The sequence below is a fragment of the Pangasianodon hypophthalmus genome, chromosome 16, assembly GCF_027358585.1.
Source record: "Pangasianodon hypophthalmus isolate fPanHyp1 chromosome 16, fPanHyp1.pri, whole genome shotgun sequence".
In the NCBI taxonomy this organism is placed as follows: Eukaryota; Metazoa; Chordata; class Actinopteri; order Siluriformes; family Pangasiidae; genus Pangasianodon; species Pangasianodon hypophthalmus.
In genome coordinates, this window is record NC_069725.1 from 10,393,209 (window position 1) to 10,419,986 (window position 26,778).

General features: G+C 38.5%; 2 protein-coding genes across 12 annotated transcripts in view; one reads left to right on the forward strand and one right to left on the reverse strand.

Annotated features, from left to right (window-relative positions):
- Positions 1–19,533, forward strand: part of kcnab2b (potassium voltage-gated channel subfamily A regulatory beta subunit 2b) — a 71,775-nt gene extending 52,242 nt beyond the window's left edge. For 5 of the 10 annotated variants that reach the window (XM_034312043.2, XM_034312042.2, XM_034312041.2 and 2 more), the window contains 10 exons: positions 391–435; positions 1,620–1,663; positions 1,750–1,836; positions 8,838–8,882; positions 11,856–11,941; positions 12,301–12,421; positions 12,557–12,651; positions 13,358–13,478; positions 16,220–16,308; positions 16,968–19,533. In XM_034312043.2, the coding sequence (XP_034167934.1) occupies positions 391–435; positions 1,620–1,663; positions 1,750–1,836; positions 8,838–8,882; positions 11,856–11,941; positions 12,301–12,421; positions 12,557–12,651; positions 13,358–13,478; positions 16,220–16,308; positions 16,968–17,057 (823 nt within the window). In that variant the 3' untranslated portion in view covers positions 17,058–19,533. Of the gene's footprint in view, positions 1–390; positions 436–1,619; positions 1,664–1,749; positions 1,837–8,837; positions 8,883–11,855; positions 11,942–12,300; positions 12,422–12,556; positions 12,652–12,777; positions 14,398–16,219; positions 16,309–16,967 lie in introns of those variants that run through there. The other 5 variants (XM_034312044.2, XM_026921176.3, XM_026921178.3 and 2 more) reach the window with 3 other exon arrangements.
- Positions 19,534–19,896: 363 nt separating this feature from the next.
- Positions 19,897–26,778, reverse strand: part of megf6a (multiple EGF-like-domains 6a) — a 29,870-nt gene continuing 22,988 nt past the window's right edge. For both annotated transcript variants that reach the window (XM_026921175.3, XM_026921174.3), the window contains 12 exons: positions 26,611–26,739; positions 26,380–26,508; positions 26,127–26,255; positions 24,594–24,725; positions 24,370–24,498; positions 23,090–23,218; positions 22,833–22,961; positions 21,737–21,865; positions 21,507–21,635; positions 21,303–21,431; positions 20,887–21,015; positions 19,897–20,809 (listed from right to left, as the gene is read on the reverse strand). In XM_026921175.3, coding sequence (XP_026776976.3) covers positions 20,733–20,809; positions 20,887–21,015; positions 21,303–21,431; positions 21,507–21,635; positions 21,737–21,865; positions 22,833–22,961; positions 23,090–23,218; positions 24,370–24,498; positions 24,594–24,725; positions 26,127–26,255; positions 26,380–26,508; positions 26,611–26,739 — 1,499 coding nt within the window. In that variant the 3' untranslated portion in view covers positions 19,897–20,732. The remainder of the gene's footprint in view (positions 20,810–20,886; positions 21,016–21,302; positions 21,432–21,506; positions 21,636–21,736; positions 21,866–22,832; positions 22,962–23,089; positions 23,219–24,369; positions 24,499–24,593; positions 24,726–26,126; positions 26,256–26,379; positions 26,509–26,610; positions 26,740–26,778) is intronic.

The window sequence follows — 26,778 nt, forward strand, 5'->3', positions numbered from 1 at the left end:
TGTCAGAGAAGTCTTCCAGACATGTATATTATCACAATGTGGAAGAGGAACATGAAAAGATTAGATAATTGTTTAGTCAGTTAAAATTTGATGAAACCTAAATGTGGCTAAAGGTGTTATTTGCTGTCTTAATTTGATTAGCTGTTGAGTGTGAAACCGGGATTGAATCTTCTCTCTGTATGTACAATTACAGCTCGGTTTAATGAAATAATATTGAATAATACAATTGTTCCTGAGTCCAATTACCCATTATGGTTCCTGGCCTTTTCATTTACTGAATAAGGGTCTTGGGACATTGCCTGGAGCCTGTCCTGGCAAATGTATGAAAACTTCATCTTCCACAAAGTCACTACAAAGGTCTCACTGCACTTGTTCTATTTTCTTTCACAGACGTTCCAGTTTGGTTATTACCACCAAGATCTACTGGGGTGGAAAGTGAGTCATTGTATGTTTGTGTATATGTGTCATGGTGAAGGTTACCTGTATCTTTGTGCCTGAGATAAGACTGAAAAGTGCAAGGTAGTAGTTGCCAAATTATAGAGAGCTGCCACTCTGTAAATATCTGTATGTGAGAGTGTCTGACTGTGTATATGTGTGTTGAAGTGAGGTTTAAAAACCCCTTGCCCCCTGTGTAGCCCCTCTCCAGGTGGCCAGAACCACAGCTGTAATTGTTTCCTGAAAGTGCTTCAGATCGATTCCTCCCATGGAGCATTGCTCTTTCCCTCAATCTAAATTAAAGGTCTTGGACCAACATTAATGAGAGGCTGTGAGGTGTAATTTTAATGGGCTGACATATCACATTTGTTGACCAATTTAGAAAATTTTAATAAAAATTCACTGTGAATAAAGAGGATATATATTGCAGTTTTAATTACTATATGTTGTAATATAATGTGTTATATAATTATAAAATAATACTTTTACATGATATTTCCATATGATGAAAGTCAGATCTGAAAGTTTTGAATCAGCTATTTTTTGTCCTGTCTAGAACAGGGATGTCCAGTATTATCCGGAAAGGGTCGGTGTGGGTGCAGGTTTTCAATCCAATCAAGCTGAAGCAACACCTGAGTCTCTTGAAAGCCAAGGTCAGCTGATTAAACAGGCGGAATCAGGTGTGGCTCCTGCTTGATTGGAATGAACACCTGCACTCGCATTGGCCCTTTGTGGATAAGATTGGTCACCCCTGATCTAGAAGATTAACTAAACTTGAAATTCATATTGTGTTGTAAAATCTCATATCTGATCAGATCACTGTTTAGTGATTTTTCTATGCTCCAGCAAATGTACTCAACTTTAATAATGTTTAGTGATTAAACATTATTATAAAGGATATATAAAGGTAAATGATTTACTGTGGTGCTTCTTTAAGATCGCGTCATAGTATATTTTCTGTACACAGTTCATGTGCTTTTCACTTGTTTCTGTATATTATAGGCATGCACTTTAATACTGATGACAGCAACATCAAATAATTTAATCAATCAATGTATTTGTTGATTTAACATCAATTTCAGATTTTGAGATTGGAATTTAGCTCTCAGAATTAGTTTGGATAAGCTTTGGAACTTTGCACAGTTATTGTACTACCATCAATGTCTGTCTGTTATGTTTTACAGAGCAGAAACAGAAAGAGGATTGTCAAGAAAGCATATAATAGAGGGTAAGTCACAACAAATAATATTCACAATGCTGAGGGGCTTCTGTTGCCCATGGCTGAACTGATCTTGTGCTTTCTTTACTTTGTAGGTCTGAAAGCGTCATTGGAGAGACTGCAGTTAGAATATGTTGATGTAGTATTTGCTAATAGACCAGACCCCAACACACCAATGGAAGGTAAGTGTGCATGCTGGGATGCTGTACCATTCTGCCTGTCTGTCTGCTTGGGTAGAATGGTTTGCTTAGGGGTTTTTGCAAACTGTGCTACTGTTCATGTGCAGCATGGCTACAACTGCCCCCCCCCCCCCCCCCCCCCCGCCCCCCAAGTCTGTCACTAATTTACGCTCGTCACATTTTTACACTTTGGTGTCATTAATTTTATTATTCTAAGCCCTTTTAGTGTGTAGTTTGTAGCATGCTTTCTGATTATCCTTAGACTGTATATGTGGACAGAAATTAAATTTAGGTAGTGTTCTCATTTCACCGTTAAAGTAATTGCACAAGAGGAATGAAGCATGTCTGATTTTAAATGATTTGCAAAAATATAAGAATAGCATAAACTGTGTTTGTCATAACTTTAGGTTACGTCTGTAACCCAGGTTCTCTGATAGGATGAATGAGGCTTCTTACTGTTGGATACCCTTCCCTGCATAGTCCTCAGAAGCACTTGTTTCAATACACCAACTCTCATTGGCTGACATGTGTCACGTATGTGTTGAGGATGCGACATCGATATCCCCCCCACATCCAGAATAGAAATTCCCTGAAACATGGCCTAAGATGTTGCCATGTTGCGCACGTAAACCAGCTCTGGGCTGCTTTGCTAATCCCTTCCAGAGTCTCTGTCCATGTAGATGTGCAGCACATGCAACAGGCACAGCATATAGGGCTGCTGTTATTTTTCTGAAACAAATGGCAGGGGAAGGACAGCAAACAGTAAATCTCATAAGGGAGCAAGCTGTTTGGATACAGGATGGAGATGATGCGCTCAATTTATAAAACAGCATATTAGGGGTGTTGGCCCACCATCCAATCATTGAACCCCACATGGCAAGCAGAGATCGAAAGTGCACGTCAATAGAGGCAACCGCCTTGCCATGTCAAGAAGGTTCTCTAGAAATGGCACCACCTGTGATTTTTCACATCATTCAAACGCTCTCCATTTATTCCCATAAAGGGATTGAGTGGACAAGGTATTAGCATTTTGAATCATAGCTATGACATTGTTGGAGAAACCAACGGTAATTAGGTTGAACCTCTCACAGGCCTGGCCCAGAGGATGGGGATGAAAAATTTACCTGCATGCTTGAGACAGTAGATCTCTATGCAGTGGGAGGGACCAAGACTACCTGCACAACAAGCAGATTATTTCACACATCTAATGTGATCACCTTCCTGGGTAGGATGGTGCCCATCAGAACTCCCTGGGTCAAAAAGGCTGGCTGCCTCCATTGGTGCAGTGCCTGCACACAACTTGCAGGAACCAACATGTACTGGTGCAAACTGCAGTGGGTCGAGTGAGGCAGAGGTTGGGAGAGGTTGAAAATGTCCATGAAAACACTAGCTAATTGGCCTACACATACTGTAAGGACATGGCCAGGGACGCCATCTGGACCCGCGGCCTTGCAGATATCACCCATCGGAAGGATCAAGTTACGTCCACTACAGAGACAGAGAGTGTAGTAACCTCTGCAGCATCGACCTTGGGAGCTCTCTCCATGGGAGGCAGAGTTGTTTGCCTCAAAGCAAGCATAAAAATTGTTACGCTTGTCCAGAAGAGAGGCAGCAGTGTTCATAGCGGAGAGTTTATTTCCCTTAAAGTCCATGATGATGGTAATTCCTTGCCACATGTCTCTTGTGTCAGTGTTGTTGAACTGTGCTTCTATCTTGTCTCCGCGGCATTTTGCTGTTCCGATGGGTTTATGGAGGGCATAGCTGACTTGTTTATACTCCTCCGCATTGCCGGAATTAAAAGCAGAGGCTCACGCATTTAGGTCTGCACAACATTTTTATGCATTTTCTTATGAAACACATTAAGGTATCCGAGTAAGCCTCAATGTCACCATCGGAGACAGACTGAAACATCTCCCAGTCCACATGATCACAACAGTCCTGTAGCATAGAATTCCCTTAGCCCAACCAGCACTGGATCGTTCTGAGGGCAGGTGCTTCCTGATTCAAATTCTGCCTGTAAGAGGGCAGGAACAGAATGGAAGAGTGATCCGATTTGCCGAAAGGTGGGCGGGAGAGGGATTTCACTCCCCACTGCAGAGCACTAGGTAGCATGTCATTTCTTCTTCTTTTCACCCTGAAAGAAAGCCTTGGCAGGCTGACTCTTCTGGATTGGGGTGAATGGGGGGCCTTCTTTGATCATGCTACTCCAGCCTCCATGGGTTTAGGCTGTCAGGGGTCCCAATTGTGTTGCCATGGGGCATTTTGAGATCCTAAAAGTTGGAGGCTGGAGGCTTGCTACCTGTGCAAAGGTCTGGTGAGGGCCAGTGGGCAGGGTAGAGTTTCACCCTCTTTTTTCTTTTCCTTGCAGTGCTGTTGCATGGAGGCTGTGGTGGGGCCAAACAAGCCCTTAGGGTCTACCGGAACATCCAATACCTGGATTTTCTCCTTGTAAGAAAGGCTGGAGAGGTTAGGCCAGTATGCTCTCTCCTGTGCCACCATGATGCCTGTGGCCTTTCCAGATGCCTGCAGGGCACAGCCATGCAGGCATAGACACACTGACTGTCCTCCTCTAGTTCAGCCTCATATGCCATAAGCATGGAGGAGACCTTAAGGGCTCTTGTTGCCATGGTGACTGACCAGTAACGTTTTTCTGTCATAGAAGACGGGATGTTAGCTGACTTGGAGGGAAAGGAGGAGCCAGATGCTATCCCAGACCTCAGGTCTGGGAGATGATGAAATTCCACTGGTAAATCAATTGGAGGCAGGTGAGAAAGTCCATTTTCTAATATGTCCACACAATCTAGCAGAGAACCCCATTGGATGAGGTTTTTGGCAGAAAAAGGCTTATTCCATGAGCTGGTGATTTCCTCTTTGCACCCCAGAAAGATAGGCTAAAGTTGCCTGTCTGTGATTTTGGCTTTGGGTAGCCGATTCCCTTCATAGCGAGATCTGGTGGTCTCTGCGAGTGCATTTGGCCAGGAAATACCCAACTTCTCTCTGGTGCATTTGCGCACATATTGCACATCCATGCTGAGAGGCAGGGTCACATTATCACAGCCATCGGTCCGATTTACAAAGTGAGTCAGATTCTGCCAGGCAGAATACTTAAGGCCAGTCCTTCGTCGCACCTTTGTAGAGGGGTGACCTGTACGGTAGTTCAGGGCTTTGCCTGAGGCAAGGTTAAAAGGGTAAAAGAAAAAGGAAAATAAGAATTAGAAAAGGAAATGAAAAGAAAAGCAGAAAGAAAGCAGAGGAAATAAGGGACGAGGGAGAATTAAGGCTTGGTTAGGAAAGAGAAAAGAACGAAGTCGAAGATATAAAATGCAGTTGAGAAGAAGAGAAGGTATAAGAAGTGAAAACTACCTTTGGGGGAGCCAATTCCCATTTTGATATTTTATTTGTCCTGGTTTAATAAAAAGATTCCTTTGTTTGAGTATGCCATTTTGGCATCTCCTTTCTTTGGCATCTGCCTAGCAATGTGGTGGTAGAGCCAGGCCTCAAAGTGTGGAGATCCCCCGGTTTGAGTCCTGGTGGGACTGTTATTTCAAAGTGAACCAATCATGTCCAAACCCTGCCCTTAACTGTTATGTCACCAATATATAAACCCTGTTTTATGTATTTATGAACAAGCAGGGGTTTTCACTCTGTAATTGGGTCCACACTGAACCATCCCGTAACAGGTCTCCCCAGCTTGCACTGGTTGTAGTCTCTGCAACCTCTGCACCCATTGTCGAATGACCTTGAGTGGTTCCCAGCAATGGGTCTTGGTCTGACAAACTATTGTGGCATGCTAGTTTGCATTGAAGGCTCTTTAGGGAGAGGCAAGGCCAAGGTAGGTTAGTGCCCAGTGGTCAAGTTGTTAGCTCTGTGTACTGTCAAGTTGTTAGCTTTCTCACTTTACAAGTTTTCTCACTTTACTCAGAAAGCTGTACCTTGACACGGACACCTTGGGGTGTCTGTGTCAAGGTACAGCTTTCTGAGTAAAGTGAGAAAACGTATTTGAAGGACAAGGAGTCGCCCTTAAGTACAGGGGAGGAGCTCCTCCCCCTCGATGCATAAATCACTGCTGTCAGTCAACAAGAGTTAACAATTGAAATATGGGCTTCTGAGGAAAATGTAGAGAGGCACATCCCACAGAGAGATACCTCACTCATGCTATCAGAGAACCTACGGTTGTTAGGGCCGTATTCAGAGTTGAGTTAAGCACATGTAGTGATGAGGTAATATATCATTTCAGACCTCCAGCCTCAACAACTTGCATATCAATATTTATAACTCCTATGTGATATTCAGTGATGTCCAAGATTTATTTTAAGGAAATTATGAGTTTTTGGTTTTCACTTTGATTAACAGTTTCCAATATTACCCCCAATGCCATTCAACTTCCCTTCTGATAGTAGTGCCAGTGGGATTTTGGCCTTAGCTCTCTAACTAAACATACTGTCCTTTAATCCATTAGTCCGTTAAGCTCTCTCATCTTACCATCTGTACACGCTGAATCAAACAGATAGTGTTCCAAAGCTTCAACTTTCATGCTAATAACACTGTTCTTGATCAAAGCCACTACACTTGTCATCTCATCGATCAATTAATGAATGAATGTTTCTGTGACAGATTCAGTCACATCTGCCTTTTCTTTCCTGCCTAAGCTTAATACTTTCTGCCACTGACTGTATAAACTATTGGCAGCCAATAAATATGGGTGGAACCCATATTGTTACACTGAGAAATCTGCAGTCCTTGCATGTGATTATCATGACTAGGATCACAATTAGGACCATCATAGTCTCCTTAATGTATTTACAATATATTAGACAACTACTAGATATTTATTTGAATATTTGCCTACTTCTCTTTTATATATTATAATATATTAGTCTAAATTGTATTTTTAAAACTTGTCTCTTGGTCATACATTGCATAGTATTTCATTAGACAGCAAAGGAGAAAAAACTGTCTTTAGTCCTCATCCTCTTTGAGCTTTCAGCAGTGTTTGACACAGTGAACCACAAGACTCTCTTGTCCACCCTCTCGAGTCTAGGAATTCGTGGTGTAGCATGGCAATGGTTTGCTTCCTACCTGAAAGTTCAGTCAAGTCAGGTGACATGGAGGGGATCCACATCTACTGCCCGCAGACTCTCCACTCGTGTCCCGCAAGGCTCAGTACCTATTCCTCTTCTGTTCTCCCTCTATACTCGATCTCCTGGTGAGGTCATATCCTCACATAGGTTTACCACTGCTATTCAGATGACACTCAACTCATCCTCTCCTTCCCCCTCTCAGACACTCATATTTCTGCTCAGATATCAGCATGTCTGGCAGACATCTCATCATGGATGACAGCTCATCAGCTGAAACTTAATAGCAGCAAAACTGAACTGCTGTTCATCCCAGGTGATTAATCCCCATCTCAGGATCTTGCAATCTCCCTGGACAACTCCCTGCCTTCGGTTAATGCACACAACCTTGGGGTAACCATAGACAATCAACTGTCCTTTTTCTCTCACAATGTGCTAATCTGATATGCTCATGCCGATTTCTCCTTTATAACATCAGAAGGATTCATCCATTTCTTTCTACACAGGCCACACAGGTGCTTGTTCAGTCCCTTTCATTTCGAGATCGGACTATTGCAACTCACTCTTGGCAGGTCTGCCTCTGAGCACCATTCGTCCCCTGCAACGGATCCAGAATGCAGCTACACGACTGATTTTTAACCTTCCTAAGTTCTCCCACACTACCCCATTGCTACGCTCCCTCCACTGGCTTCCTGTAGTTGCACGCATCAGATTTAAAACACTGATGCTTGCCTACAAAGCCAAAAACGGACCAGCACCCACTTATCTCAAAGCACTTATCACATCCCACATGGCACCACGCTACCTCCGACCCTCTAGCACTGCTTGACAGGTCCCGCCATCTCTCAGGGTACAAGAAAGGCATGCATCAAGACTCTTCTCTGTTCTTGCATCTAGGTGGTGGAATGAACTTCCCTTAGATGTCCAAACAGCTGAGTCACTGGCAGTATTCAAATGACATCTAAAGACTTAACTCTTCCTAAAGTACTTAAATTAGCACTTTAAAAAAAAACCTCTGTATTGTCTAAGTGCTTGTTACTATATTACCTCCCCAACAGAGTTTTTGGACTGATGGTATTGTGACCTAGCGAACTAGTATCAGAATGTATTTATTGATAGAGACTTCAAAGCACTTTTGTAAGTCACTCTGGATAAGGGCGTCTGCCAAATGCCATAAATGTAAACGTAAGTAATCTGCTTCATCAGTCTACATTTTTTTCCACCGGATTTTTTTATCCTGAAATGAAAAGTACTTGTTTATTAAAGCAGTGGTATAGACACAATTAAAAAACTCTGTCTCAGATGTTCTATACAAGAAAAATATGGCAGCCTTGGAGGCATGAACTGCACATGGGTAATATTAATAATCTTAATGGACTGCACCAAAAATTTACTTGAATACCTGCTTAAATTGACTTTGAATGTGAAGAACTTAATAAGTTGCAAACTTCAGTCAACAACTCTGAATACAGCTCATAATAGTGTTTATAACCTTAGAACCTCATAATCATGTGCTTTTGGCATGTCAAGTGGTTTTGGCATGTCAAGTGGTTTTGTTCAACTATAGCATGTTCACTGTGCTCTTGAATGGCTCCCATAGCAAACTTTCAGAATATACTAATTTACTTTCTAACGTAGATCCATATTAATAACTGACTACTTCATTTTCGGTCTAAAACGATTAGTAACACTGTAGCATGGGAGCTGCACGTTTACTTAAATCTCTGATAATGCCCGGCTTGGTGTATGGCTCTGTAAGAAACATAGAATGGTTTATAGCAGAAGCTGCTAGGGTAGGTTCTTTAGAAATGACTGAACGACCATGGTGAGCAGGAGCTGGTCCCTTCCAGGAATCCTCTGAGGTTCATTACATTCATCAGTTTGTCAAATTCTTTCACAATATTTTGCTTGTTTTTTTTTCACCAGGAAATCCATTTAACACCTCAAAAACAAGAACATTCATCATAGAAGGTACACTGTAGCCTCAGTCAGAGTCCTGATCTCTTGTATCCAAAAGCATTTTATGGTAATGAATTGTGACTTTTCACCCTGTTTTTCCTGGTGTGAGGATCTAACCATGTCCATAAAATGCTATTGTTTTTTAGAATAACCTCTAGAAACCAATATGCCTTAGAATGATTGATTTATTTGATTATTCTATACATCTTGCAAATTGGATTTGGAAAAGGTCATTGCATCTGAGTCTTGGTTCATTTTTTCCCCACCCATGCATTTTAATTTGATTTTGGTTGGAATATTTTAACCAGCAACCATTTATCCTAAAGTTTGTCATTAAAGTTCAGTTTCACATGTACATTGTTTTACAGTGGAAATTATACTTAATTGGCATCTTTCAATATACGTAGATGCTAAATTGATATTTAGACAGGATAATAGAAAGCTTTCTGTTTGCCTGTGTCTCTGTGTTAAAATACATAAGAACCTGCACATCCCAGAACCATTATGTGCCTATTACCTCGTGCATCTCCTTTCATTTCTTGAGTCAGCTTTGGTTAACACGCCGCAATATTTTTGCAAGATGACTGCTTAGTGTGATGCTGAGGGTGATTTTCGTGCATGCTTGTTTGTTTATATTCCTTATATACACTATTTTAGTAACTATGCCTTTTACTCTTTGCATGTCTGAATGAGTATTTTTTGCACTTGTTCACAAATCTTACAAATGATTAAAAAAGATTTAAAATATAGGCTATACTGTATGAATTCTGGTGATTATTTCAGTGTTTAAGGTTTGTGAATTAGCATTGTTTTTTTTGTTTGTTTTTGTTTTTCATAGCTGAACAGTTAGGCATATCATTTTCCACTGAAAATGTAAAGATGCTCATTTGTACTGAGAGCATTTCCCTGAACTGTAAATTGGAAGACTGAGAATATGTAACATGTGCAGAGTTTAATAAAACAAAGTAATAAAATAAAGTTTTATTAAGGTTTTTTTTAAAGCCAGAATTAATGTTCATATCTATTGCACTGGTCAAAATACAGGCACATGCAGGTAAATTAAAATACACTCCATATTATAAACCACAAACTATTAAAAGTAAGGTGAAAAACAAGGACCTTGACTGTAGCACAAAAGGACAACCAAAACTTCACAAGGGGGCAGAATAGGAATAAGCAAGATATAGGAACGATAGAAACAGCTGGAAACAGCTGAGCAAATAAAGAAATTGGAAAGCCCAAAAGGTCAAAATGTTTGTGCAGATTGTTGGAAGCCTTTATGGACTTAGATGGACAATACAGAATCCCCCAAACAGCCATCCAAATGCTGGGCTCTTTAGGCACACAACCAGAAGACAAACAAATGGTGAACCTGGATTACTGGAAAACTTACTGGATTAGTAGAATTAAACAGAAGCTTGAAACTAAAAGCAAGGCATGGTCATGAGTCTAGAGTCGGACTTGACACAGAGACTAACACGAGCCTAGAACCTGGGACAGGCCTGAGGTAGGGAGTAATTAGGGCTTGATACACAGCTAGCTCCATACCAGGATCTGATATGGGAACACTGTTGTACGATCTGAGAACACAGGGAAAGGAAGAAGTCATGGGAGAAACATAGGAAAAGGAACAGTGCATAGGAAAAGCGCTAGGGAAGGTGATGTATGATCACATCTATGGCATTTGCAGTGACACCACTTACAAATCTTACTCACCTCAGAGATGGGGTCTTGGAACGTGTGTTGCTTAGGGACCACAATCTGTGGAGCAGGGTTCTTGGATGTCATCGGCAGATCAGGATTCGCATGGGCCTTGAAGAAATAGGCTTTTAAGAGGCCTGTGAGACAGTAGAAACAGCCAAGGCCATAAACTGAGACCCATGAGCATCTGGGCAGTTACTGGCAGTTACTACTTACCAGGCTACTAACCTGCTCCTTCTGTTGGCAGTCAATAATTGAGTCCAATGCAGCAGATAAGCAACAGTCCAATGCCAGTTATCCATGGACTGACGTCTCCTTTATAACTACTGTTTTTGGTGCTGTTTCAGCATTCAGTTCTTCTGACTCAGTCAGACTCTCAGCATTTTTCAAGAGTCTAAATCCATTCACAAGCTCTCCTATTGAATGCCGAGAGCATGATAAAGACCTTGGTCTTCTCTGAAAGGAGTTACTTGCCATGTGTGTAAAATACATATCCCTTTAGCTTCCCAGAATAGGCATCATAGCTATGAAAGGCTGGGCAGAGCAGGAACAGTTCCCTTGTCATCACTGATTGAAGAGAGCAAATTCAGCTGGATTGTAACTCAAAATTCTGATTGTAAGCTGAAAATCCTGTAACTCAAGCAACATAAAATACTGGAATGGCTCCATTTTTTAAAGACAATTGGCTCAGGAAGGCACAGTAGCGTTGAAATTACTACAAGTTACTTAAATAGATGACCAGGTACTGCATTATTTGAAGTGGCTGGGTTGACAGTACTGACAATCAGTCAAACCTGAGGCAGATTTGCACTCAGCCAGAAATCCAGCAAAATTCATGACAAGCACACATTGCTTGTTGAAGCTGGTTTGATAATAGGTTGTAATGTCACATTCAATGCATATGTGGTGTTATATATTAAATATATCTATAGGCAGTTCATGTTGGTGTTGTTATTGGGTTGAATTTTCCCTCTTAAAACTTAAGATGATTTATTTATTATTTATTAATTATATAGGCTATAATTAAAATCACAGCTCTTGTGATTTGAAAATCACATTTCATATTGACATTTTGTATATGTAACTAACGAAATGCCAGATTAAAATACAATTTTATTCTCTTTATATTGTCTATAGTAGGGTAAAAGATTTGTTTTTCCCCTCAACCTTTGCTTGCTCATGCTTTGCGCCTCTCCTTTCCAGCAGTACTGGCCTTAGTTCATTCATCTCTCCAATGTTGTTTGTGTGTTGACCGGGTGTCATTGTACATATTGTGATTGGCAGAGACAGTGCGAGCAATGACCCACGTGATTAACCAAGGAATGGCCATGTACTGGGGCACGTCTCGCTGGAGTTCAATGGAGATCATGGTGAGTGTGTAGTGAAGCAAACTAATGTATTACCAATATCAATATTAATTAATATTACAATTCATATTATTTACTAGTTTCTTGAATGTATTTTTAAAAGTCCTTTCATATTAGTAGCCATGCAGGATGGAAGATGCATACAAACATATAAGAAGCTTTCTACCAAATGTCCCGACAAGGATAGGAATATCTGACTGTCTTGACCTTGTAGGGACATTTGGCAAGTCACCATGAGGAAAACTGCTTCGTAATATCTTATATTAAAATAACTTTCAATTAAATTAAGCTAATTAATTAGCTGCATTAAGTATTATGTCAACCGAAGGTCCTCACAAGGGTAGTGTGTGTGTGTTTCTCAGGAAGCATACTCAGTGGCACGGCAGTTTAACTTGATCCCACCAATATGTGAGCAGGCTGAGTACCACATGTTCCAGAGGGAGAAAGTAGAGGTTCAGCTGCCTGAGCTCTTCCACAAGATAGGTGAGGGGTGTGTGTGTGTGTGTGTGTGTGTGTGTGTGTGTGTGTGTGTGTGTGTGTGTGTGAGAGTGAGAGAGAGAGAGAGACACACACAAGGTCAGATCAGTTGAACAATAATGTCCATATGTTTCTCCACAGGTGTGGGTGCCATGACATGGTCCCCTCTGGCTTGCGGGATAATCTCAGGGAAGTATGATAGTGGTGTGCCCCCTTCCTCACGTGCCTCTCTGAAGGTAATCTCTCTCTCAACCTTGTGGGAAATTAGCAACTGTCCCAGTCCCACATTTTCTCACTGTGTTTCACTCTATGGTTATTCCAATGTCTCCTTACTAATGCCTGTTTTTCCCGTTGTCTTCCAGAACTTGGGTGTGTTTATCGGTTGAAGACATAACATAGTAACTTATTAATGCTTATTTTAATTTTTTTTTTAACTACTTCTGACATTCTTCATAAATTTATTGATGATACATTACCATATTAGCCCTAATCCTTGCCTATAGGCCTATACAGTGCTATACTGTATCTTTTCATCGCTTTCATTATAGTGAATCCACTTTCTAAATAGTAGATGGAATTTGATCTAATGCACCTGTCATGTGGATAACACACTAGTTATTTATACCTGCAACAGAAACGCAACACATGTGTGGCATCAGTAAAACCAGAAAATATCCTCAGAACATCTTCAAGAGAATGTTTGTGATTGACTGTTTCTTAGTGGCTCCATTTAGATTTAAAATTAACACAGTCTCATATTCAAGCACTGATTTTAATTACATTCTAAGCATTATTTATTAGCATCTCAAAAATAATTTTGGTAAAAGAGTAGCTTGATTACTCCCAGCTTCCAGATCTTGACTCAGCCCTTCTGGGGCAATCCCATTAAGTTTCTGGTCAGACACAGCCTCTCTGAGCAGGTGTGCTGTGTGTTTGGAACAGGGCTACCAGTGGTTGAAGGACAAGATCCTGAGTGAGGAAGGCCGGCGTCAGCAGGCGAAGCTGAAAGAGCTGCAGGCCATCGCAGAGCGGCTCGGCTGCACGCTGCCCCAGCTGGCCATCGGTAATGCAGCCTGGGCTCTGCTGCTCTCTCTCTGTCTGTCTGTCTGTCTGTCTGCCTGCCTGGAGCTCAGGGCACACTGTCTTCATATCACTTTTATGTGTCTTATAGTGGTTCTTGTTTTATGTATACTGGACGTATGTTGGTGTTGGATTTGGTCTTACCTGGTTTTGCATTAGGGAACTGTTGGTATGTGGTAAAGCCTTTGCTGTTTAGGGTATAGTACTGATGCCTCTATATGCAGTGTGTTAAGAGTCTGTGGTACTAGGTGATGTTGTTTTAGTGGCAGTACCTATTTAGATTTTTTTTATATATGTATATTAAGTGTGGAGCAGTCTTTAATCCAGAATGAAATGGAACAAGTGTTTCTTCCAAAAATGATCCTCTATTTAGTTTTACTGTTTGGCATCATATATGTCACATAAATTGCTCATTGACTGGAATGAAATTGAATGGCCCTTATTCATCAAAGTTGCATACAGTCAGTTATGATAAAATAAGTGTGTGCGAATTGCACTTTCATTATTCCTCAATTTCATCTTTGGCATATCTGTATGATCATACTCACATCTGGGCGCAGTGCATGTAAATTTGAACCTAATATTTAAACAACCTGAAAAAAAGGGATGATTTGCATTTAAATAATGAAAATCTATATCTGTGGCAATAAAGCAAATAGGCTATAGTAAGTAGTATAAGTACTAACAATAAAATTAGCAAACAACGATGATAATCACTATTGTGCACAAGGAAACCTTATTATAAAATGTAAATAATTGGTTTTGGTCTCAACATGTCATTTGTAAAAGTGAATCGGAATGCACAGGTGGGGATCTTTATCAGCTCCTTTGGCCTTCAACTGAAAATCAGCAGACCATTAACAACTTCTGACCAGAAGATTTGAGAATTGCACAACGCTGAGGTATAAATCTATTTATCATAGCAGTTCCTGTGGCTATGAATCATGTCTCTCTACACACTGTGCACCATGTGGCCTATGAAAATACTATTTATAATACTCCTTTCACACTTTAGCAAGTTTGCTAAAGGTTGTGCAAAAAAACTGTGAGCTTTTAAGTGTACTTTTGAAAATGGTTTAAAATCTGTTTATTTGTATGGTTTTAATGTATCTGCCCAGTCAGAGATGACGTGTGCACCCTAGCATTTATCTCACATAGACCAAACCCACCCACTTATCTGTCTTTTTCTGTAATATCAGCTGTCTCCTCCACAGAAGGAGACAAGAAAGAAACATGATGTTTTTTTTTGATGCTCACACAAACATAAATATAGCTTACTGCTGTCTCTGAGATGATATGAATGATGTTACCATGGTAACATTAGATGCCATACTATATTAACATTTTTAGTATGGTAGTAGGTGTTTTTGGATGTAGCATCTGGTCTGTTATCACTTAGCACACCATCATTATTCATTCCCTCTGCAAGTCTATAAAAAGCACAGATGCATACCTGACACTTTACAATGTGAATACATACAAAATATATCATTTAGGTTGATTTTATTATTCTGAAAATAGTCTGAGGATTCTTTTTTACCTGTTAATAATTTTGGCTTAAAAAGATGGTAATTAACAAGGTGGTAAGTAGCATTATACTCACACTGTATTTTACTATAATAACATGCTTAAGCAGGGAAGTAAATTGTGTAAGTAAAGTTGAACTGTAAATTGGAACCGAGCAAGTTATCCAGCCTAAAATAAATTGGAAATACAGAGTCTTTATTTTAGTTTGACTTAAAACCTTATAAACTTTAAACCCATTATCATCTACTTATCCATTTTCAGTTGGTAAGTGCATAACTAGTATATTTTTGCAATAGTTATGTTAATGGAAATACAGTTGAAATTAGATTAGCTTTCGCTGTAATTGTTGTTATATATAGCTGCAGAAGCTTATGTGTTAAGCAGCCATCTATTACCACATTGCTGAACCTGGGCTGTAAGTGATTATTTTTATTATGGTTTTATTGTGTCTTTAACATGTCCTTCAGCAAGCAATCAATTTGTGTAAATTAATTTTTATGAGTTGGTTTAGCATTGTCAGTACACTGTAATTAGTGTAAGCTTAAAAATAAAAGAAAGAAAGAAAGAAAAGTTTATTAGTAAGTTTGGTAAAACAGATATAAAAATAACATTCTGTGAAAAAAAAGTGTACTACATTTTACAATTAAGAAATTTAGTGTCTGTTTTTCTTTACTACTTTGATACATCAAATATTTTTCTGATTTGGACGTTTTATTTATTTATTTATTTATTTGTCCTTTTCTTCTTAATACCTTAAGGCATTGCAGTGAAATTTAGCTTGCTATTGCTAGACTTATCCTGCATTTCAGTGTACTTTACTCAAACTGTCTTGGTACTTACCATCTTTTACTCATAAGAGCTATATCCAGTACTTTGTGTACCACATATTTACCTGCTTAATACCCAAAACATAAATTTGTTGGTTTATGCTTGTTGTGTACATGACAGAATGATTCAGGAGGTTCACTATTTTCGTAAGTTCTAGTTCATGACATGCCAAATAATCAGTATTCTACAACCTTTGTAATCTCACTCAAGTATGTTTTGATCTGGAAGAGAATAAAACTGTAGACTGACTGGGGATCCCAGGGACTAAATTAGCAATGTTTGGATTAGGAAACCAATTAAAAACATCTAATTAGGTCTCCCTTTGCTCTGCTGTCTTGTGTTGTGCTGTGTCATTGTGTCTCTCCACAGCGTGGTGTCTACGGAACGAGGGAGTGAGCTCTGTGCTGCTAGGCGCATCCAGTACCGACCAACTCATGGAGAACATAGGAGCCATCCAGGTGAATATTCAATCGTCTATTTAAAAAAAAAAAAAAAAAAAAAAAAAAGAGAAGCACATGTGCTATTTGTAATTAGCTGGTGTTCTAATTACCATGTGCCAAGCTATTGATGAGCCACAAATCCCATTAGAAGCATGTCTGATTAATGCAAATGAAGTGATTGCATATGAGTATATGTTCAGTTTATTTTGGGATTTTCATGTTGTGAGTTCTCAGAGACTGTCATGCACAATAATGTGATGTAACTAAAGTGAACAGAATAAGCAGTGGAAATGTTTGAAACTATATGTTTTAATTAAAGTCCATTTTATAGCTCGTATAAATTACTTTATTCTTTGATACTAAAGAGTGCTAAATGCTTATACTATTAGAACACTATATTTTTGACAATGTATTATTGACAGTGTAACACACACTTGTGTTGCTGTAACTTTAAATCTTGTTATTCTTTATATGTCCAAAGGGTATGTAAATTATTATTTAGTCATCGTTTATGGTTTGATGATCTGAAACCTTCTGATTTTCGTGTAGCATTCAGCCCCAGGAGCAGAGTTTTGGTGTAATTTTTTTTCAGATTATTATTTCCTGGTGTGGTCACAGCAATTAAAAGGTGGCAGTGTTAAATCTGGAGAATCTATTATCTATCATTTGTCACACAGGTTCTATCAAAGTTGTCATCCTCTATCATTCATGAGGTGGACAGTATTCTAGGAAACAAGCCATACAGTAAAAAAGACTACAGGTCCTAAAGGGAGCCTTTCTCTGCTCGCTGTCCTTTTGCTCCTACATCTGCTTGAGCTTTAACTGAATGAGACTTTGGCTCACGGGACCGGACCTGGCACAGTTGCAGTTTGTGCTGGAGATACCAACTCACACTCAGTAGAGTCTACTGATTCAGCTAGGAGGAATTAAATGTCTTCAGAATGGCAAATGGAGGAAGAATCATAGACCAAATCAGCTGGACAAACAGAATACTCCTTTAACCCACAGAGGCGCCTCTAAAACATGCACGCTCGTTGACTCACTTGCTTTTTCCCTTTTAGGAATCTTCTAGTAAACACATAGGGTTCCAGAGAACATCTGTACGTGTTCTATAACTGCATGTGATTCACAGGGCTAGACACATGCTTTTTGTCCTTTATCTTGGAAATATAACCATTTTAAAAATGCTTTTGGAACATAGTTAGCATATCATTTCTAAGAGCACTGGTTGTGTATTTCAGCCACTAACAACTTCATAGGGGAATTAAACAGTGCATTTGTGAAGATCAGTTAAGTAGAAATTTCATGCCTTTCACCTTTTGTTCTTCAGTGTCTCTGAATGGAGGTAGAGATTGGATACTTTTCTCTTAGACTAAAGTATAGACTAAAGTTTAACCTTAACATCTGTAGTAATGCCACATACTTTTTCCATCCATTAGAGATTCCTAAACATCTGATCATGGGAGTAGAACAGTTTTCAAATTTGTCGGTTTGAAATAAAGAGTTAAGATTAGCAAATAACTACCACAATTTATTTCTTAACTAGCTTGACAAGTAGCTTTCTCTGTATGTGGAAACAGCAAAAAGATTGGACAGTAACTGCATTCTGTGTAGTTAGGAAGCAAGTGAACATCTTAAATATTACTACATTCACATTTCTCAGAGGTCACTGAAGGAACACCAAAGAATTCTTATTATGTATGTATTCTCCTCGATTTTACTCTTATTCTTACATATTGGAAACAGAAATACATCCAAACAGGGATGTTTATTTAGCAGGACCATAATATAAAAATACTCTTCTATGAATATTAGGTGTAATATAGAGTGTAATATTAAGTAATTAATCTTATATCCATTCATTGTTTGATTTGCCTTAATGCTCAAAATTTTAAATCATGTTGTTTTTATTTTCTCATTAAACATATCCTATTACATGCATATAAATACATATATCAAACATACATTTATAACAAACCTTTCTACTGTGTTTATGGAATGGGCTTTTTGGGACTGGTACTGTTTATGCTTGTCTTTTCATGTTGAAAGGTAAGGTTGAAGCACTTTTTTTTTTTTAATTGTTTTAAAGAGGTTCTAGTTGATTTTTACTCCAAAAACCAGTGTTTACATATTGGAGTTGCCTGTTTTTTCTGGGTGAGCAGGCAGTGATATATTTCTTTTGTTATTTGTATGGCCAGTGGCTCCCTCTGCTGAGCAGTGATGCTCTTTAACAAAGCCATAAACCTACAGCACCACCAAAACCACTCACCAAACAAGCATGAAAACAGACCCATGTATGTGTATGTATGTGTACAGTCCGAATTAAGTCTTGCAAAATTACATTTACTCATTTGTTATCACTTTAATATTATACTATTTGCATCATAGGCCATTATGCACATCTTGTATAAAACTGAAAAGTGAATTAGAGCTCATTAGAGCCTCACTGTGAAGGATCAGTTTCTATTTTATATTTGACTGCTAATAGATTACAGTGAAGCCCAAATTAACTGGCTAAAGGCTATAAACCTCTCCCTTTCCTAAATACATTAATAAAACCTTAATCCATTTTACTATCCCAAACTTTTAGTGAGTGTGCTTGTTTAAGCTTTTTAGGATCACTTTAGGCAGAGCTAATAGCTGAACAACATTGATTTGGACGCAGTTGCCTCTGTCTGCTACATATGCTGATAATGGTTACTGTAAAATGTTAATGTCAAAGGCAATCATATGTGCTTGCCTTAGTGTAATTTGTATCACATTGCTATTCGTCCAGTCGGGACATCAGTATTACTGTAATTGGCATTAAAGCTCATGGCAACACATAATGGTCTGTGAAAGAGTATTTACTTTATTTGCGCTTTCACAGTAGGCCATTAACATCTGATTATTAGGGGTTGGAGCCATATGTGTGCTGCGAAGTGCTGATGATTGTTTAAGCTCTTGATGCATGTCATTAAAATCTAAAACAGCTTTTTAGATTTACTCAAGGTTTTTCTTCAACGATGAATTTTTTTAGCTCAACTTAAGTGCCATTGACATTACATGCACAAAGTTGTCACCTCTTTTTTTGTTTCATTTTGGTTAAATGATGGGATGACTCGATTCCTCAGTCTGACCTCTATGTACTGTACTGGTATTAACATGTAATTTATTTTGCCTCGGGTATCATTTCTTACATTGTGCTTGACAGAAAATATGTACAGCTTAGAATTAATGAAAATAAATCATATTAAAAATGCACTGTTGTCCTTTTTTTTTTTATCTCATTGTGTAATGATCCTTGTGAGTTAAAGGCACAACAGGGATGGATGGATTGATGGATGGATGGATTACTGAATGATACTAATTTACGTATATTTATTTTTCAGGAAGTCCTGACACTTTTTGCCAATATGTGATATGTAAATACTAACAGATGTTTACCATTTTCTTTGCGTGTACTTTGTGTCTCTTGAAATTTATGCATTTTTCTATGTACATCAAACAGTTGTGATTTCAGTAGAGATATTTTAGAAATGGTAAGAGTAGATTCTGTCTCATTTGGGAAGACATGAATTTTCATGATAGGTTCTAAGGTTTAAAAGCAGTCAAGGTTTACAAGAATTTCACTAGGAATGGAAGTGCTTTATTTAGTGTGGTTTACTTTTCATGTAAGGCGTTTTTAGGTTATAGATCCAGAGCAAATTTTACAATTATTATACTGAACAGATGTGTAAAAAGAAAAAAAAAAAAAAAAAGACATTCTTTGACAAAATATTATTTTTAAATGTAATCAAGAGAGTACTTACTATAGTCAAAATTGAATTGGAGTGTTGTTTACAGTTATTATACGCACTTTTACGTATACAGAAAAATATATACCACTATTGTGCAATATTATTTTTTTGAATGTTTATGTACATATTATATATATATATATATAAAAGAACTGTTTATGCTTGTTTTGACGTGAAAATTGCATAACTGCAAGGTCTAATTGCATCTCACTTCCCTATATTTATTTACATTGCACAGTACTGTGTAAATGAGGAAAAAATTATTAAAGGAAAAAACATTCAAATCTCCAGAAATGTTCTGGTGACAATATCAATGTAAATACAAATGATATTACAAATCATTTTCATAATTATACAAATAGTGTATATAAACTCATTCATACATATTTTATACAACTTTGGAATGAAGTTTCAGACAGTGATGGTTCATTAGCCATTTTGTTCTGTTCAGTCAGTTTTGTCCATCATCTTTTGTTTCTCCTTCTCAGTGGGTCCTTAACAAAGTTTCATGTGCATCTTTCATCTAAGCAAATATTTTTTAAAATTCCATTCTTAATATCAAGTTTGCTCAGGTATGCAAATAGTTCCAATTTCTGTTCTGGAGACAGATTCATAGTGCACTTGTTTAGTTAACATTAAGGTCCAGGACATGTTTTGCAGTTGTCATACTGGAGCACTGTGTTGTGGCTCATTCTTCCTCTTTCCTCTGTAGTGCTGATGACTGGTTGTAAGGATGCTGCCTGTGGAGAAGGGAGACAGTACCTTACCTGTGGTGAATTTTTAGGAATGATAGCAAAATAAGCAATGATAAATGTACCTTCTAGGCAGTTTGGTCCTATCCAGCCATTCAGACATGTGCATTGTCCATTCCTTGGATTGCACTGAGCTCCATTTCCACACTTGCAGCTTTCTGAACATTTTGGTCCATAGTGATTCAGTGTACAGGCTTAGCATAAAAAAGAAAACATGTTTAATACCATAACAATGTGTTACATGTGATTTGTAACAGAAAAATGAAAAAAAAAAAAAAATTGGCAAAATAGCCTTGTTACACAGTGACTAACAGACACAGTTTTTCAGATACATGTCTACCAGAAATGTACAATGTAGTTTCAGCTCACAAAAAAGGTTTTTGTTTTTGATTTTGGCCTGGTGTATTTTAGCCAAGAATGTTAATTTCAGTGGATTACTAATTTGGTATTTAGTCATTGAATGAAAAGATCTTAGACCTACTTGTATCACACCGGCTCCCCATCTTTCCTGGAACACACAGGCACTTGCCGGTCACAGGGTCGCATGGTGTGTCTCCATCACAGTCACATTTGTGGGCACAGTCAGGCCCAAAACTGCCTTGTTCACATTCTGAAAGAAGAATAGCAGGAAAAATGAGGGATCATGACTTCTACAGAGATTCAACCTGTAAAAACTGTTCCTCACCTTTCTCACAGCGCTCCCCTTGATAACCTGATGAACAGAGACACTGACCCGTCCTGGCATCACACTGGGCCTTGCCGTGGCAGTTGCAAGCTAGTTGGCAGCGGTGGCCATGGAATCCAGGAGGACAAGCTTTAGATAAAAAAAACAATACTGCAGTCATACAGGACATCCTGGGATACAGTTATATGTGTGTGAAAGTACACAGCCGTTCTGTACTTTTTAGCTCTCACCATGCTGGCAGAGATGACCATAGAATCCTGGATCACACTGGCACTCTCCTGTCACTCGGTCACAGGTGGCATTGTTCCTGCAATCACACCGCTGATGGCAGTTAGCACCATACCTGCCTCTTGGACACTCTGAGAAACACATACACAGCAGCATAGATGAAGCAGGTATTAATCTGAACTGCAGACATTTTTATGTAACATCTTTCTCAAAAAGTGTCATTTAAGCATTCCTTCACATTTATAGCCCTACTTTACAGAAGATGTCATTTCTATAAATGACCTCCAATACACCCACTAGCTGCATGCTCAATTTATCTGCTATTCGTCCTCATTATTTGGGATCTCTGTAAATCATGACCACGATTGGCAAAGCTGTGGAGAGAATTTAATGAGTTATTTGATCACGAGAGTGCATAATTAAACTGGGATTCCCTTGAATGACTGTTAATTACATAATTAATTTATTCTTTTATAATTTCGGTTAATTTTGGTTTAAAGGAGGAAAAGGCAAGCTACATTGAAGTTCTGCTTAACTATGCTTAATCTGCTTAATCTTACACTAGATGTCACACACAAGTGTATTATAAGACCGTTGTAGATAATTTGACGCAAATTATAGCTCTCAAGATGGTGATTTTTTTTTTTCATTTGGTTTCTTTTAGTACAAAATTTGCAGTATATTTCTAGTGGACTGAATTTTCCACATATACATCCAGTAACTGTCATTTAACCAAATATAGGCAATTTAATTTAACTGAGAGCTAGTGGGTGTATTGCAGTAATGTTAGTGGGCATTTCATAATTTGTGCTCAGTGGCAAACAACATACGGAAGTTTGTTTCCAAAAACAGAAAACTATTAAATGCTTGTGTTGTTTATGCTGAATGTTGTTTAGTGGGAAAACTGAATACTATAGTTGATTACTTAAAATTGATTACAAAAGTCTTATAAAACATAAGTCTTATAATCTTTACAAAAGATTATAAAAGTACATAAACTTAAAATTATTACATAAAACCTGAAAACAACCCTAGACATCAAGAAGCAGACACTATACACTATCAGCAACTATTTATAACCTCTTTTGTGTAATTTACCTGCATCACAGTTTTGCCCAGTCCAGCCCAGGCCACAGGTGCAGTTTCCTGTTACAGGATCACAGAGTGCACCGTTACTGCAGTTACAGCGCTGAGTGCAGTCTTCTCCAAACCAGCCCTGTGCACAACCTGAAACACATACACCGAAATCAATAAATTCTTTACCTTAAGCTTTAAAGAGATAGACACGATAGTTGCACCACCAACTCTTATTATTATCATTAGCATTAAGAACATGCTGTTGTGAGAGCTGAGACCTTTTCCACACTCTTCTCCTTGATGATTGATCTTGCACACACAGCGGCCTGTGACAGGATCACTCCTGGCTCCTTCTTCACACAGAGCTACCTGCTCACAGTCCTGTCCATACCAGCCAGCTGGACATGCTGATGAGAAGGAAATACAAATATTAATTCATTTTCTAGAGATTCTATAAATCAACCCCCTATAATTTAACATTGATTATATTTTCCACTAGAACCCTTTTTGGATAGGATTTATTATACATGGGGAGGTGATTATCCATGTTTTACTTGGCTCCTCAGTGATTTTATTTCCATCCATATTGGCAATAATAATGGTTTTTCTCTCCTCTTCCTTAAGAAAATTACAGCCCAGATAAACTACTGTTACAAAGAGACTGGTTGGTGGTCTGCTTATTTTATTTTGCAGGCACACATCACCTCTTGCAGTGGATAATACTGCATTTAGTGGTTTTTGCTCACAGAGTAGTGAAAAGTATTTCTGTCAATCACAAAAATGATAGATGTTTAGTTTCTAATAATGTACTTGCTATTGGTTGTGTTATTTTGTTGACATACTGTCTTCATGTGACACAAGCCCAGGACATTTCCCCTGCCTGCTAGCAGAGGTGGTGATCACTAGAATACTGCCATAGCACTAGCTCTACATTTCTGTCTATTCCCTGGTTTTAGTATTACATTCCCCCAGCAAAGTCTTGCCATTACCAGTGTTTGTGTGAGTTCTCAGCCTTGTATTATTCTTTTGCCATTACAGCGGACATATCCCTTTGGATCAACTTTATGGTTGGTTATACTATGTTTGTCTGTCCCGTCTGCCTGAATTTTATAAAGAGACACCTCCTGCAAATGGATCATTAACCTTATGGTTATGCTGGTTAGAAGAATAAAGAAAATTTTGTGTTCTAAGCAAAAATTAATGTGAAAATATCACCATATATGATGAGAACATCCAGGTTCATAAGAAAAGAAGCTACTGGAAACTCACTCATTCCAAGTTTTTACAGCTATCAAGGTGTGAAATAGGGAGTAAGACTGAAAATGCTAGCATAGCTGCTGAATCTTGCTCAGCCAGGTTTTTTTTTTCAGCTCTAATCTAATGCACGAGTCATTTTAATCAAAATCTTCAAGAGCATTTGAGTATTAGAGACAGATGTGATGGAGCTAACTTCAGCTAATCAGAGCACTGATAAGTCACTGAAACAAGAGAGAAATGTCAAAACACCTTGTTTTTGTATAAACAGTGATAATTTTGTCTCTGTCTCTTTGTCACTCACTGATATTGCAGTTGGCTCCGATGTATCCTGGAGGGCAGTCACAAGTGCCCGTGGTAGGTTGGCACACACCATTATTCAGACACTGACATTCACGCTCACAGTTTGGACCATAACGTCCATCTTCACATTCTGTGACAAATAGCCAAGCACAGACACTTGCAAAACTTACATACTACATATTTCTGATTTTCTAGAAGAAAATGTAAAGATTAACAGAATCTTGCCTATATCACACTTGTCACCACGGTAGCCCGGTGCACAGTAACACAATCCAGTGACAGGATGACACAGGTGATTAGCCTCAGAACACTGGCACACCTGATTGCAGTTTAGTCCATATGTACCAGGCTGACATTCTGCCAAAATAATCAGAAAATATGATTCTTTGGAAATATAGGGTGAATTAAATATATTGGGACAGTTTTTTTAATTTCCACATTGTATAAGCTTTCTTGCTATAATAAAATCTATGATACATTTCTGAAATGCTCAAGGTGTTGACTATTTACATGTAAAGGAAAAACTTTCACATCACATTCTAAAGACACAGCTCACCCTTTTATCAAAACTGAACAATGTTTCCTGAAATTTTAACACCATTTGATGCAGATCTATCAATGCATCATTTAACCTTAGTTGTGGGTGTCTCATGCATACATTCACACATCCATTATATCCTCACTCAACTTATTGTATTTTATAACTGTCCCAGTTAACCAGAACCATGCTGAATCATCTTGAAAATGATTGTTATAACTTTTACTAATTTTTTTTTTTTTACAGTAGTACATCATGTGTATACTGTACATCTGCATCATATGTGTAATTCATTAGTCATGACAATTTTTTAACCTTATGGAAAAAAAAGCCATGGAATATGTAATTTTTCCTACCTCAAACTTTTTAGGGTCAACTTCCTGTTTGACGCTGACCATATGCCCTTATATGATCTCACATAAATTAAGTCATGTTACCTACGTATATTGTCGTGGCAAAAAACTTCTTCAATTCAAAATAAAAAGAACTTCCAATTCTTTTTATTCTGGATGTTTCTGGATGCCAAAAATCAATAGACTTTATTGAATCAAGCAACAAAGCCAAGATGGTCTATAGAGCATCTGATTTACATAGTCATGGCCCATGCATTTATATAACTCTAAAACAGTGATCTCATCGGATGGAGTTTTCTCTTTTTTCTTTTAATCACACACCTGCCTCTCGCCCCAATTATGTCACTGTCCCATTATCTTAGTTTTAACCGTGGCGAGAGTTCAGTCAATTTATTTTTTAAAAACAACATTAGCCTTGAAACACTAGCCTTCATCTTAAAAAACACCACCTACAAGGTCACACCAGTTTATTCTCACAAAAATATCATTGTAGCATCATAGGCATAAAGTCACCCTTCTAAATGTACTAGAAATGGTACAGTGTAGTGTATAAGTGACGCTATAAAGTTAAGTACTTGCTTGAATACATGAGGTATTTAAGATCACTTTTCAATACTGTTGCATAGATAATGATTGACAAATGATATTGATATGGATAACAGGAAAATTCTTCCATAATATCAAGCAGTTTGACTGCAAGGCCTGAGTAACATATGTTTTGACTTTCACTTTTTAAGCCAGAAAATAAACGCTGTTAACGTAAACTGCCCTAATTAATCTCATGTTCCAGTATGGCCAAATTCACTTAGGCAGGCCAGGTGTTTCTGTAATGCTCATTTGTCCAAGTAGCAAGTTGTGTGTTCTTACTTTGTTCACAGCTCATTCCAGTGAAACCAGGAGGGCAGCCACACTCCCCTGTCACATGATTACAGGAAGTTCCATGGGCACAGAGACATCGTTGGGAACATCTATGCCCATAAAATCCAGGTAAACATGCTGTGAAAAGAAAATGCTACCCAGTGAAGGCCAAGAGGGAGCAACAATAAATTCAGCAAAGTGCAACAATACATTCTGTCAATGAAAATGTCAATAAATGGCAATGAAGCATAAGTGAACTGACTTTTCTCACAACGGAGCCCTCTCCAGCCTGGTGGGCACAAACAGACCCCGGTTATGTGGTCACATGGAGCTCCATGTTCACACTGGCACAGTTTCTGACAGCCAGGACCAAAATGCCCTGCTTCACAAGCTACACACGCAGTCGGGATGAACAGCACAAAGCAAAACATTGGTTTTCCATTGACTTTTCATTCAGGCAGTCATTAAGATGATGTGTGTGGCCATGTCTTACCCGTCTCACACTTCTGGCCCACCCAGCCTGCTGGACATGCGCACTTTCCATCCTGGCGGTCACACACACCATCATTCTCACATTCACATGCATGCTGGCAATTAGCACCAAAGAAACCTGGAGCACACTCTGTTAAGAAAGCAGAAAGAAAAATGGAAGAGGTACTTG